The sequence below is a fragment of the Lutra lutra genome, chromosome 3 (genome assembly GCF_902655055.1).
Source record: "Lutra lutra chromosome 3, mLutLut1.2, whole genome shotgun sequence".
In the NCBI taxonomy this organism is placed as follows: domain Eukaryota; kingdom Metazoa; phylum Chordata; class Mammalia; order Carnivora; family Mustelidae; genus Lutra; species Lutra lutra.
The window spans coordinates 24,216,510-24,232,317 of NC_062280.1; the positions used below are offsets into that span (position 1 = coordinate 24,216,510).

Below are 15,808 nucleotides of genomic sequence, written 5' to 3' on the forward strand. Positions count from 1 at the left end.
GTATTCTACATGATGCTAATTTTTGCGATAGAGGATTATCAAGTCATATCCCATGAATGAGTTAGATGCTAAAGTTAGTAAATACAGGAAAAGTTGTTCCATCAATAACAATCCTTCAGTTTGTCCACAAGTTACAATACACATTGTGTTGTGTATAGAACTCTGTACCTGAATACGTGTTTATGAATATACAATATTCATGGAAGTGTGCAACATACAGCAAAGAGTATAGAGTTAAGCACATTAAATGAAATGGGTAATAGAACTGTACATACTACTTACATTTTTATTTTATTACTCTCTCATGCTTTACTGAAAATGGTTGAATTTTAATACGCAATATATATATTAAATGTATATGTAACTTAACTTTAGTGCTTAGACTTTATTACTGTCAGCAATGAGGTTTAATAGTAAATTATATTAAGATAAATATGACTTACAAACCAATGACTTTTATACTTCTATGAAAATATTTTGCAAAACAAGGACTCCTTTTATTTTTATAAAGATTGTATTCATTTATTTGAGAGAGAGCACATAAGTTGGGGGAGGAGCTGGAAGAGGGGGAGAAGGATAAGCAAACTCCCTGCTGAGCAGAGAGCCCGACTTGGAACTCCATCCCAGGATGCTGAGATCATAACCTGAGTTGAAGTCAGGCTTAACTGACTGAACCACCCAGGTGCCCTCTTATTTTTTTAATAAGAAGACATTTAAAATTATTTTGGGGCTCTTCTGCTTGCCACCCTGTCAGAGTAACTCATATAGAACTAGCTTTCCAACTGGTAATAGATAAGCTCTTCAACTGCAATGAATTACAAAACTGAATGTAATTTTAGGCAGCTGTTTTTTTCAGATGTTGGAAAATTGGCAGAGTCGGTCTGTGATGCCTAAGAGAAGGGAACCCTTCAAAGCGAGTGGCATAATCACCTTAGATTTTGACCCAGAAGTACTATTCAGACAATCGTGTGACAAAGTAGAACTCAGAGCACAGTAGTCTTGATTAACTGATGAGGGATCTCATCAGGGCTGCCAAGGGAGCTGGAATTTGCAGAATAGGATACACAAAAGGTGGGAGGTGCATGAAAGAAATTTAAGAAATATTTTTAGTAGTTTCCTTTAATCTTTTGACCAAATACTAAGTTGTGGAATAGTGAGAGAATGATGCCTACAAAGAACAGCAGCTGGAGAACTGTGAGCTCAGTGGAGATTCCGGAGTTTGCAGATGCAGGAATTCTGACCAGCTACAGTGGAGGACCCTCACTGAAAACTCTGAGCATTTAGTTAAGACCCTTGCTAAACCTGGGAGGGTCAGTAAGTTAAGCATCTGCCTTTAGCTCAGGCCATGATCCTGGAGTCCCAGGAGAGAGCCCATGTCAGGTTCTCTGCTTGGTGGGGAGTCTGCTTCTCCCTCTAGCCCACTTCACACATACTCTCCCTTTCTCTCCCTCTCTCTCAAATAAGTAAATAAAATCTTAAAAAAAAATACCCTTGATAAACCATATTATAGGAGCAGAGCTATTCTAGCCCCAGAGAGGGAACTACTTTAAACTTGCTGTAATAAAAGATTGAAAGTAAGCTTTGAAAAGCTCAAACTGCCCATTAGTATGCCAGGACAAAACTCTTTAAATGAAGAGAACAAAGTTCAGATAAATATATGTCCAACATATGATAAAATATATAATATACATAGAAGTTAGAAAATGTGTCCCATATCCAAGAAAAAGTAGAAACAGACCCAGAAATGACAGAAATAACAGGATTAGTAGATGAAGACTTTAAAACAGCTCTTATGAAATGTTTAGAACTTTAAATAAAATAATGAATATAATGAGTGAACAGTTGGGAAATAGCAGAAGTGAAATGGGAACTATAATCAACCAAATGGAAGTTCTCAAACTGAAAAATGTATTTACAACAAAAAAAATCACTAAGAAGCTGAAAACAGTTAATGGAGCCTCAGAGGAAAAAAAATGACTAAAAAAATAAACAGAATTGTGGCTGTGAGGCAATTTCAAGTAGTCTATCCTATGTCAGAAGATGACACTGGAGTGACTTTCTCAACTTTGATAGCTTCATCATATATCAGTTAAAATTATTTATTCAAGGAATCTGGGATTGATCGTTGGGTGGGTACATGGACCAAATAAGCCCACTTTGAGCCAGACCTTAGCCATGATGTTACTTATTCTCTGGCCTCTGTAAATCCCCTTTCTAACATAGGGGCTGTGGTGTCACTCTGGGCTTGTGAATATTAATAATAACTTCTTAAAATATCTTTTCCCAGTACATAGTCACACAAGTAAATAGCTATAGGTAATTCTGTGGAAGAATAGGGATTGTCATCATAGTGTATAATTGTTGTAGTGTTATGGAGTTCCTTTTCTACTCTTTGTCAGTAGGGCTGCTCAAGGTTTTTTCACTTTTCTGAGTGTTCCAAGTTTATAAGAGTCACCTCAGCAGTGACTTTATTGCATCCATTGGAGTATTTGTTTTAGTACTTGTAAAATCCAGTGTCTTATGCAAATTATTTTTATCCAGTCTTAGGTTATAGCCCTTTTTAGCATCTCAAAATCCAGTCTTTGGGGTGTTTTGGTTCCTGGTAGTATATGATTAATTCTTACAGCAGTTTGGACATATAGTGTCTTTTCTCCCTTACCAAACTATTAGCTTGGCTGTTAAGAGAGAAGGAAGTAGGGCCAACTTTAGGAGGGTATCATTTACCTTTTGGGGAAGATACCTCCTCCACAGTTTGCAGCACAGCAAAAGTATTAGCTCTCTCTAGGGAAGGAGACCAACCTCTGCATGCCCACCTGGCCTAAGGAGAAGGGATACAGAAACAACTTCCCCAGGGTCATCCTGAGAATCAGACAAAAAGAGGCCATTTCAATAAGATAAGAAAGAGTCAGTTTATTAGGAAGTCTTAATATGCATGACTCTAAGAGCTGCAAAATATATGAAACAAAATCTGATAGAACATAAAAATTCATATTTCCACAGTGACAATTGGATATTTTAACCTTTATTTTTTAGCAATTATTAGAAAAATGGGCAAAAAGTCTCTTAGGTCTATAGAATAAGGCATCAATTAATTGAGTTTAATTAACATTCCTTGAATTCTACTTTGGACTTTTCATGTGCACAAAATAGGTAATATTTTGTGTCTAGACAAGTGTCTATATATTTCAGAGAATTGTACAAAATATGTTCTCTGACCACAATCAAATTAAATTAAAAATCAATGACAACAATGGCTAGCAGACACATGAAAAAATGTTCATCATCACTAGCCATCAGGGAGATTCAAATTAAAACCACATTGAGATATCACCTTACACCAGTTAGAATGGCCAAAATTAGCAAGACAGGAAACAACATGTGTTGGAGGGGATGTGGAGAAAGGGGAACCCTCTTACACTTTGGTGGGAATGCAAGTTGGTGCAGCCACTTTGGAGAACAGTGTGGAGATTCCTCAAGAAATTAAAAATAGAGCTTCCCTATAACCCTGCAATTGCACTACTGGGTATTTACCCCAAAGATACAGATGCAGTGAAAAGAAGGGCTATCTATCCCAATGTTTATAGCAGCAATGGCCACGGTCGCCAAACTGTGGAAAGAACCAAGATGCCCTTTAACGGACGAATGGATAAGGAAGATGTGGTCCATATACACTATGGAGTATTATGCCTCCATCAGAAAGGATGAATACCCAACTTTTGTAGCAACATGGACGGGACTGGAAGAGATTATGCTGAGTGAAATAAGTCAAGCAGAGAGAGTCAATTATCATATGGTTTCACTTATTTGTGGAGCATAACAAATAACATGGAGGACAAGGGGAGTTAGAGAGGAGAAGGAAGTTGGGGGAAATTGGAAGGGGAGATGAACCATGAGAGACTATGGACTCTGAAAAACAATCTGAGGGGTTTGAAGCGGGGGGGATGGGGGTGGGAGGCTGGGGGAACCAGGTGGTGGGTATTAGGGAGGGCACGGATTGCATTGAGCACTGGGTGTGGTGCAAAAACAAGGAATACTGTTATGCTGAAAAAAAATAATCTGCAAAGAAAAAAATATTATAAAATGAATAATCCATTTGGGGGTCAATTCCATGTGCTTGACAATGGCATGCCATTTATCAGTGGTAATTCCTTACCTTCTGTGTTGTTTTTTTCTGAATAAATTGCAAGTCATAAAAAAAAATGACAAAAGTCTCTGGAAAATTCCCAAATATTTGGAAATATAGTAATATAGTTCTAAATAGTCCATGAGTCAAAGAAGGAAGTCAGAAAGTATTTCAGTATGAATGACTGAAGATGCAACATATTAAAAATAGTGGGATGCAGCCAAAGCAGTGCTTAAGGTAAAATTGATAGTTTTATTTTTTTAAATTGATAGTTTTAAATGCCCACATTAGAGAAGAAAATTTTATACTAATAATCTAGTCTTGTACCTTAGATGCTCAAAAAAAAAAACCCCACAAAAGCAGAGAAAGAAAAATAAATGAAATAATAATGAAAGAAAAAAATTATCAGAAACCAATAAACTAGAAAAGGGATAAACAAAAATAAACAAATGTATAAAAATAAACAAAATCACATGTTTGGAAATAGAATTGATGAAGTTGATAATGAAATTGGCAAGATGAGGTAGACTAATTGCCAAATGTAGAGTAACCAAGGCTGTCATTTATTGCTATTGGAAGTGTAAATTAAAACCCAGCAATTCAACTCCTAGGTATTTTTTCTAAGAGAAAGAGAGCCAAAAATCTTTTTTTTTTTTTTAAAGATTTTATTTATTTAATTGACAGAGATCACAGAGATCTGCAGAGAGAGAGGAGGGGAAGCAGGCTCCCTGCTGAGCAGAGAGCCTGATGTGGAGCTCGATCCCAGGACCTTGGGATCATGACCTGAGCTGAAGGCAGAGGCTTTAACCCACTGAGCCACCCAGGTGCCCCGCCAAAAAATATTTTATATGACTTGGTGTAAGAATGTTCATAGCAATCTTATTCATAATGGCTCCAAGCTAAAAACAAACCAGTTCTTCATTAGCAGAATATTGAATAAACACATGGTATAATATACATACAAGGGAATATGACTCACAATAAAAAGAAATGAATTACTGATATACACAATAGCCTGGAAGTATCTAAAAAACATGCTGAGTGAAAGAAGCCAGTTTCTGGCCTCATAGAGTGAATTTGGAAGTTTTTCTTCCTTTTCTATTTTTTGTAATAGTTTGAGAAGAATAAGTATTAACTTTTCTTTAAATGTTTGGTAGAATTCGACTATGAAGCCATGTGGTTCTGGGCTTTTGTTCAAATATGTTCAAATTTTCTATTTCTTCCTGTTTCAGTTTTCATAGTTTATATGTTTCTAGAAATTTATCTGTTTCTTCCAGGTTATCCAATTTGTTGGCATATAGTTTTTCATAATCTCTTATAATTGCTTGTATTTCTGTGATGTTGATTGTTATGTAAGAGAACATATTTTATGATTCCACATATATGGAGTTCTAGAATCTCTTGAGGTATTAGAAATGCTCTATATTTTGATAACAATATGGACTACCTGGGCATGCATATTTCTGAAAACTGAACTGTAACATTTAAGCTCTGTATGTTTTACTCCAGGTAAATTACACTTGAATAAAAAAAGTAAAAAAATACATATATATTTTGAGGGCATTTTCGAATAAAACAGTTTCTTAAAGGTGCTTATATCATATGTTGAGTTGAACTAGTTCTCCTGTGAGATAACGAAATTTTTAGACTTAATTTTCTTAATATAAGTTAATAAAGTTGTTTTGAAGACCATCCTTTAGCTTATTTTGATGTGAATGACCCTCTGTTTAATCTTCCATTGTCTGCAGCACTTGTCTTTTTGACAATTGTTTCTGAATTGATTAAAGAAACTGCAAGTTTTTCCTCTCAGTGAATGGCAGTCTTCTGAGTACTTGCTTGAATACAGCAAAACTGTTGGTAGGAAATAGAAAACTAGTTAACTCAAAAGAAATCTGACTTCCTCGTTCCTACCATGTTTAGAGAAGTAGCATACCAAGTAATATTTCTGGCAATTCTTGGATTGCTATGTTGACCTTTATATAGTTACTCATTTTTTATTTGACTGCAAAAAAAGAGAGAAAAGGTTTAGATGTTAGATGGAAATCACTGATTTAACTCAATTACCCTTTAAGATGCCCTTTACTTTTCATAGGTTAAAGTTACATTATGCATCGTATGAACCGGCTCTCAGGGTGTTACATGAGAAGCACCACACTTTACTGAAGCAGAAAATGCTGACCTCTCTGGAAAGAGACAGAGCAGTTGGGCAGGTAAAGAGGCCATCAAAGCCAGCTTAAAATTATTTTTAACCATTCATTTTTTAATAATGTAAGTAGAAATATTGGCTTTATTTCTGAGATAAACTTAAAAAGGTTTTGAACAATTATATTGTAAAAGAGATTTATTTGGAAGTATTCATAAAATTATTTTGTTCCTTTTAGACCTATAAAGATTATTACTAAACTAAACATTTAACTGAAACATAAATGTATAGGAGATACAAAGTATAGTTAGAGGAAAAACACTCGGCCATTGTCAAATATGGGCTTATTTATTTATTTTAATTTTTTAAAAGATTTTTATCTATCTATCTATCTATCTATCTATCTATCTATCTATCTATCTATCTACCTATTTTTCAGAGAGAGAGAAAGAGCATAAGTAGGGGGAGCCGCAGGCAGAGGGAGAAATAAGCTCCCCCCTGAGCAAGGAGCCTGATTCGGTACTCATCCCAGGCCTCTGGGATCATGACCTAAGCCAAAGGCAGGTGCTTAACATTCTGAGCCACCCAGGTGTCCCCAAACTTGGGTTTAAATGCTAACTTTGACACCTATAAACATGGGCCTTAAACACTTTGGACTCAGATTTCTCATGCATAAAGTATAGCCACACTGACTTACTTGCCTTTTTAAAAACTATTGTTGTGAAATGTATGTGAGATAATGAATAAAACTCCTTGGAATTTACCCCCAAATGAATTCGACAACCCTAGTTTTGGACTCAATTTCAGTCATTTCTGCTTTTAACACCCTTTTCCATTCTTCCTGGGGGTTTTTGCATAGGTGTAGGACAGTGATGAGGAATATCTGGTACAGAAATCAAGAAAGGTAGAACAAAATGTTTATGGGTCACTTAAAAAATATGTAACAGGGGCACCTGGTGGCTCAGTGGGTTAAAGCCTCTGCCTTCGGCTCAGGTCATGATTCCAGGGTCCTGGGATCGAGCCCCACATCGGGCTCTCTGTTCAGCGGGGAGCCTGCTTCCTCCTCTCTCTCTCTGCCTGCCTCTCTGCCTGCTTGTGATCTCTGTCTGTCAAATAAATAAATAAAATCTTTAAAAAAAATATGTAACAGTTTATTAGAAAACATAATAGTGCAACTATGCTTAACATTCTTTTATTTTCTGTAGATTTTCAGTTTCGGCCAAACTTTCAGAACCTACAATAACTTGCAAGATGGTTATATTCTTCCTTGAATGATTTTATTGTTAAGATATGCTTTAATCAAGTTGTATTTTATCTGTTTTTGAGTGTAATTCTTAGCTACTAAAATGCAAAACATTACTTGTGTCTCCATGCTCCTTTGTGCTTGAATTTTGATTTTGTATTCTTGAATGTCTGAATTGTAGTATTGGTAATACTGCATAAAATGAGTTTAACAATAATTTACATTTTTATAGCATTATATATCAAACCTTCAGAATTTCATCTCATTGCTCTTTTTAATCTAACCCCTCTCCCCAGCATCTCAACAAAAGGCACAACTCTTGGAGTACTTCATGCTAGGTTTAGGTTGCTTCTACTTCTTATCTTGCCATAGGCCCTGCTTAGACTTTTGCTGCCCATCTTATTCTTTTTATTCCCTGGTCTCACACTTATCTCACTATTATCCTTCTCCAGGGAGGAATCCATCTATGATCTGCTCATATATCCCCAAAAGATCATGTATACTCTGACACCTCTGACAGACCACTCATACTGAGTTTCACTATTCAAGAATACTAGGGTTTTCCAGGAATCCATGCTGGCCAGCGCTTACACTCCTCCCTTGATATTTGATTTCTGTATTTGCACCTGTCCTACACTGGATCTATACTTATTTTATGTGTAATTAGGGCTAAGTTATCTTCCTGAAAAGGCCATCAATTCCCCTAATTTTAATATGAGTTGAATTTCTGAGGTTAGATCAAAGGTCGTTTTGAGAACACTTTTAGGTCACATATACTCTTTGGGTTTCAGATTGTTTCTTACTGGTTTAGTTAGAAGAACTAAAGATTGGGAGAGTATGTATGAATTCCAGCGGAGCTGCGCAGTAGCCATATGAGCATTTAGATCATTTTACTTATATTCTTACTATTGAACAGAGATCAAATTACTTGCCTTATGTTTTTTAAAAAATTATTTTTATTAACATATAATGTAGTATTTGTCCCAGGGCTGCAGGTCTGTGAACCATCATGCTTACACTTTTCACAGCACTCACCATAGCACATACCCTCCCCAATGTCCATAACCTAGCCACTCTATTGCAATCCCCCCCCCGCCAGCAACCCTCAGTTTGTTTCCTGAGCTTATGGAAGGAAAAAACATGAAACAAGATAGGATCAGGAGGGAGACAAACCATAAGCGATTCTTAATCTCACAAAACAGAGTCTTCTTTGCAGAAATGTCTGTTCATGTCTTCTGCCCATTTCTTGATTGGATTATTTGTTCTTTGGGTGTTGACTTTGGTAAGTTCTTTACACTTTTGGATGCTAACCCTTTATATGATATGTCATTTGCGAATATCTTCTCCCATTCTGTCAGTTGTCTTTTGGTTTTGTTGAATGTTTCCTTTGCTGTGCAAAGCTTTTGATCTTCATGAAGTCCTAAAAGTTCATTTTTGGCCTTGCTTCCCTTGCCTTTGGCAATGTTTCTAGGAAGAAGTTGCTGCAGCTGAGCTCAAAGAGGTTGCTTTGTCCAAAAGTAGTTGACCATAGAGTTGAGAGTCTATTTCTGGACTCTCTATTGTGTTCCACTGATCTATGTGTCTGTTTTTGTGCCAGTATCATACTGTCTTGATGATTACAGCTTTGTAATAGAGGTTGAAGTCTAGAATTGTGATGCCACTAACTTTAGCTTTCCTTTTCAACATTCTTCTAGCTATTCAGGATCTTTTCTGGTTCCATATAAATTTTAGGATTATTTCTTCCATTTCTTTGAAAAGAATTGATGGTATTTGATAGGGATTGTGTTAAATTTGTAGATTGCTCTAGGTATCATACAGATTTTTCACTTATTTGTTCTTCCAATCCATGAGCATGGAATACTTTTCCATTTCTCTAGGTCTTCCTCAATTTCTTTCATGAGTACTTTATAGTTTTCTGAGTACAGATTCTTTGGTTCTTTGGTTAGGTTTATTCCTGGTATCGTATGGTTTTGGGTGCAATTGTAAATGGGATTGACTCCTTAATTTCTCTTTCTTCTGTGCTGTTGTTGGGGTATAGAAGTGCAACTGATTCCTATGCCTTGATTTTATATCCTGACACTTTACTGAATTCCTTTATGAGTTCTAGCAGTTTTGGAGTAGAATCTTTTAGGTTTTCCACATAAAGTATTATATCATGTGCAAAGAGTGAGAGTTTGACTTTTTCTTTGCTAATTCAGATGCCTTTAATTTCTTTTTGTTGTCTGATTGCTGAGGCTTGGACTTCTAGTACTATGTTGAATAGCAGTGGTGATAGTGGACAGCCCAGCCCTGCCATGTTACTGACCTTAGAGGGAAAGCTTGCAGTTTTTCCCCTTTGAGAATGATATTCGCTGTAGTTTTTCATAGATGGCTTTGATGATATTGAGGTATGTACCCTCTATCCCTACACTGTGAAGAGTTTTGATCAAGAGATAATGCTATACTTTGTCAAATGCTTTTTCAGCATCTATTGAGAGTATCATATGGTTCTTGTTCTTGCTTCTATTAATGTATTGTATCACATTGATTGATTTGCAGATGTTGAACCAACTTTGCAGCCCAGGAATGGTCATGGTGAATAATCATTTTAATCTACTGTTGAATCCTGTTGGCTAGTATTTTGGTGAGAATTTTTGCATCTGTGTTCTTCAAGGATATTGGTCTGTAATTCTCTTTTTTGATGGGGTCTTTGTCTGGTTTTGGGATCAAGGTAATGCTGGCCTCATAAAATGAGTTTGGAAGTTTTCCTTCCATTTCTATTTTTTTGAATAGTTTCAGGAGAATAGGCATTAATTCTTCTTTAAATGTTTGGTAGAATTCCCCTGGGAAGCTGTCTGGCCTTGGGCTCTTATTTGTTGGGGAATTTTTGATGACTGCTTCTATCTCCTCACTGCTTATGGGTCTGTTTAGGTTTTCCATTTCTTCCTGGTTCAGTTTTGGTAGTTTATATGTCTCTAGGAATATATCCATTTCTTCCAGATTGTCAAATTCGCTGGCATATAGTTGCTCATAATATGTTCTTGTAATTGTTTGTATTTCTATGGTGTTCGTTGTGATCTCTCCTCTATCATTCATGATTTTATTTCTTTGGGTCCTTTCTCTTTTCTCTTTGATAAGTCTGGCCAGTTCTGTCAATCTTATTAATTCTTTCAAAGAACCAGCTCCTAGTTTCATTGATTTGTTCTACTGTTCTTTTGGTTTCTATTTCATTGATTTCTGCTCTGGCCTTTATTAGTTCTCTTCTCGTGCTGGGTTCAGGCTTTCTTTGCTGTTCTTTCTCCAGCTCATTTAGGTGTAGGGTTAGTTTGTGTACTTGAGACCTTTCTTGTTTCTTAAGAAAGGCTTGTATCTCTATATATTTTCCTCTCAGGGCTGCCTTTGTTGTGTCCCACAGATTTTGAACCATTTTGTTTTCATTATCATTTGTTTCCACGAATTTTTAAAATTCTTAGTTAATTTCCTGGTTGACCCCTTCAGTCTTTGGTAGGATGCTCTTTAGTCTCCACATATTTGGGTCTTTCCAGTTTTCCTCTTGGGATTGAGTCTAGTTTCAGAATGTTGTGGTCTGAAAATATGCAGGCAATGATCCCAGGCTTTGGTACTGGTGTAGACCTGATCAGTGACCCAGGATCTGATCTATTCTGGAGAATGTTCCATGTGGACTAGAGAAGAATGTGCATTCTGTTGCTTTGGGATGGAATGTTCTGAATATACCTGTGATGTCCATCTGCTCCAGTGTGTCATTTAAAGCCTCTGTTTCCTTGCTGATCTTTGGCTTAGGTGACCTCTCTATTTCAGCGAGGGGGGTGTTAAAGTCCCCTACTAGTATTGTATTATTATCGATGTGTTTCTTTGATTTTGTTATTAATTGGTGTATGTAATTGGCTGGTCCCACGTTAGGGGCATAGATATTTGGAATTGTTAGATCTTCTTGTTGGACATACCCTTTAAGTATGACATAGTGTCCTTCCTCATCTCTTAGTATAGTCTTTGGCTAAAAATCTAATTGATCTGATATAAGGATTGCCACCCTAGCTTTTTTTTTTTATGTCTATGACAATGGTAAACTGTTTTCTACCCCCTCACTTTAAATCTGATGGTGTCTTTGGGTTTTAAACGAGTTTCTTGTAGACAGAATATTGATGGGTCTTATTCTTTTTTCCATTCTGATACCCTGTGTCTTTTGATTGTGGGCATTTATCCCATTTACATTCAGCATAACTATTGAAAGATATGAATTTAGTGCCATTGCATTAGCTGTAAGGTGACTGTTACTGCATATTGTGTCTGTTCCTTTCTGATCTACTACTTTTAGGGTCTCTCTTTGCTTAGAGGACTTCTTTCAGTATTTCCTGTGGGGCTGGTTTGGTGTTTGCAAATTCTTTCAATTTTGGCTTGTCCTGGAAACCTTTTATCTCTGCTTCTATTTTCAATGACAGCCTAGGTGGATATAGTATTCTTGGCTGCATATTTTTCTCGTTTAGTGCTCTGAATATATCATGCCAGTTCTTTCTGGCCTTCCAGGTCTCTGTGGATAAGTCTGCTGCCAATCTAATATTTTTACCATTGTATGTTACAGACTTCTTGTCCTGATCTGCTTTCAGGATTTTCTCTTTGTCACTAAGACTAGTAAGTTTCACTCTTAGATGATGGGGTGTGGACCTATTTTTTTTTTTTTTTTTAATTTTGAAGGGGGTTCTCTGTGCTTCCTCGATTTTGATACTTGTTCCCTTTGCCGTATTAGGGAAATGCTTTACTATAATTTCCTCCAATATACCTTCTGTCCCTCTCTCTCTTTCTTTTCTGGGATCCCAATTATTCTAATATTGTTTTGCCTTTTGGTATCACTTATCTCTTGAATTCTCCCCTCGTAGTCCAGTAGTTTGTCACTCTTTTGCTCAGCTTCTTTATTCTCTGTATTTTGTTTTCATATTACGAATTCTCTCTTTTGCCTCACTTATCCTAGCAGTAAGAGCCTCTATTTTGATTGCACCTCATTAATAGCTTTTTTTTACTTTGACTTGGTTAAATATTAGTTCTTTTATTTCTCCTAAGGGATTTTATTTCTCCAGAAAGGGATTCTCTAATACCTTCCATCCTTTTTTGGAGCCCAGCTAGCACCTTGATAATTGTCATTCTGAACTCTAATTCTGACATATTACTAATGTCTGCATTGATTAGGTCCCTAGCTGTCAGTACTGCCTCTTGTCCTTTTTTTTGTGTGTGTGTGATTTTTTTCCACCTTGTCATTTTATCCAGATAAGACTAGATGAATGACAGAACAAGATATTAAAAGAGTGGCAAAGACCCCAGAAAAATATACACTAACCAAATCAGAAGAGACCCAAAACCTGGGGGACAAGAAAGGGAGAAAAAAAAAATATGTGTATATATATATATATATATATATATATATATATATATATATTAGACTGGTGAGTAGAACAGAGCCACTCACTTGATTTGGGGTGTATTCGTGTCTCTTAAAGGAAACTACCTCCCAAAATTTTAAAGATATATATATACATATATATATATGGGTAAACACAGTGAAGGGATGGAATATGAGTGTAAGGTGGAAATTTAAAAAGGTTTTAAAAGGAGTTGATACGTTGGTTGGAAAAAGAAAAAAAAAAAGAGGAGAGAATGTGATCAGGCTGGAGACTAGAACAAAGCCATGGGCTAGATTTAGGGTATATTTTGATCTATTAGAATAAATTATATCCCAATTTTTTAAAATTTAGCTTAATTTTATTTTTTTTCAGTATTCCAAATTCATGTTTATGCACCACACCCAGTGCTCCATGCAATACGTGCCCTCTATAATACCCACCACCAGGCTCACCCAACCCTGCCCCACCTCCCCAAAGCACTCAGGTTTTTCCTCAGAGTCCACAGTCTCTAATGGTTTGTCTCCCCCTAGATTTCCCCCAACTCACTTCTCCTCTCCATCTCCTAATATCCTCCATGTTATTCCTTATGCTCCACAAGTAAGTGAGACCATATGTTAATTGACTCTCTGCTTGACTTATTTCACTCAGCATAATTTCCTCCAGTCCTGTCCATGTTGATATAAAAGTTGGTTATTCATCATTTATGATGGAGGCATAATACTCCATTGTATATATGGACCCTATCTTCTTTATCCATTTGTTTGTTGAAGGGCATCTTGGCTCTTTCCACAGTTTGATGACTGTGGCCATTGCTGCTATGAACACTGAGGTACAGATGGCCTTTCTTTTCACTGCGTCTGTATCTTTGGGGTAAATACACCATATTTGTCTTACACCATACACAAAAATAAACTCAAAATGGATAAAAGACCTCAATGTGAGGCAGGAATCTATCAAAATTCTACAGGAGAACATAGGCAGTAACCTCTTCAACTTTAGCCACAGCAGCTTCTTTCAAGACATGTCTCCAAAGGCAAAGGAAACAAAAGCAAAAATGAACTTTTGGGACTTCATCAAGATCGAAAGTTTCTGCACAGCAAAGGAAATAGTTCACAAAATAAAGAGGTAACCTACAGAATGGGAGAAAATATTTGCAAATGACACTACAGACAAAGGGCTGATATCCAAGATCTATATACAACTCCTCAAACTCAACACATACAAAACAGATAATCACATCAAAAAATGGGCAGAAGACATGAACAGACGCTTCTCCAAAGAAGACATACAAATGGCTAACAGACACATGAAAAAATGTTCATCATCATTAGCCATCAGGGAGATTCAAATCAAAACCACATTGAGATACCACCTTACACCAGTTAGAATGGCCAAAATCAACAAGACAGTAAACAACAAGTGTTGGAGAAGATGTGGAGAAAGGGGAATCCTCTTACACTGTTGGTGGGAATGCAAGTCGGTGCAGCCACCTTGGAAAACAGTGTGGAGATTCTTTAAGAAATTAAAAATAGAGCTACCCTATGACCCTGCAATCGTATCTCAAAATTTTAAAGAAAAAACACCTATATATATATATACACAAAAAATAAGGTTAGATACAATGAGGGGATAAAACGTGAGTATAACAATGAAAATGTAAGATTTTTTAAGGAAGTATTGATAAGATAAAATAGTTAAACATTAAAAGAGGAAAGAAGAAAAGTTTAAAAAAGGTAGAATAAGAAAAAAATAAAACAAATTTTCTTTGATAGACTAAAGGATCATGGGAAAAAAGCCACGAATTCTGTGTTGCTTTCCCCTAGCTCTGGACTTCTGAAGTTATCATTGATTAGTGAACTTGATTTTCTCTGGATATTCTTGCTGATCTTCTGGGGGATGGTCCTGTTGCAGTGATTCTCAAATGTCTTTGCCCGAGGCAGAATTGCACCGGCCTTACCAGTGGCCAGGCTAGGTAATATGCTGAGGTTCACTCTCTGTAGCTTTTGTTCCCTGAACGCCTTCCATAGAGCTTTGGAGGATGAGAATGAAAATGGCAGCCCATCAACATCTGGCTCCATAGGATCCAGAGATCTGGGCCCCAGTCCTCAGTGTGCCCTCAGAGAAAAGTGGTCAGTCCCTCCCATCTCCCTGGTCTCTGGTTGCACCCTGTGCTCACCCAGCCTTGACTGAGTGTTTCTATCTCTGGTGCATGGCTCCATTTGGAGTCTCCAAACCCAGCAGGTTCCTGCTGCTCACTCCCATGCCACTCCTCTTGGATGAGGAAGGAGGGTTTTTCTCCATATCTGCTACTTGTGGGGTCCCTGCTCTAGGAGCAGTGGTCCAACTGTGCCTTGGACCATGGTTTAAGGTAACGCCAAGTTGAGAGCTCACTCCTGAGCTCCGTCTCTGTAGCTGGCTTCCCTACTATGATACCTGGCAGCTTTGCCACACTTAGATGCCCCTAGTCTTTCTATGACCTTGCAGGTCCTGAGACCACACACTCCCTGTGAGGGCTTTACCACTGCTTAGCCTCTGGAGTGACATCCTTCAGTGGAGCAGACTTCTAGAAGTTCTGATTTTGTGCTCTGCTGCTCTCATTTGCTGGGAGCTGGCCCCTTCTTCAGTGGTTTATCTTCCCATATGTTGCCTCGGATTCACTTCTCCACATATTCTACCTTCTGGAAAGTGGTCAATTTTCTGTTCCTAGAATTGCTGCTATTCTCCTCTTCTATCTCCTATTGAGTTTGTAGGTGTTCAGAATTGTTTGATAACTATCTGACTGAACTCCTGGGATATAATGATATTTCATTCTCCTACTCCTCCCCCATCTTTCTTCCTCCCGATCCCCCTGCACCACTCTTAAGCACTTATTATTTTTTTATTACATCTCTATTTTCATTGTCTGT

The 15,808-nt window shown here is 37.1% G+C and overlaps 1 protein-coding gene across 2 annotated transcripts in view; it reads left to right on the top strand.

The window, feature by feature from the left end:
• The window catches only part of SPAG16 (sperm associated antigen 16), a 1,060,347-nt gene that overhangs the window by 41,363 nt on the left and 1,003,176 nt on the right, over positions 1–15,808 (top strand). For both annotated transcript variants that reach the window (XM_047721011.1, XM_047721012.1), the window contains exon 7: positions 6,216–6,333. In XM_047721011.1, coding sequence (XP_047576967.1) covers positions 6,216–6,333 — 118 coding nt within the window. The remainder of the gene's footprint in view (positions 1–6,215; positions 6,334–15,808) is intronic.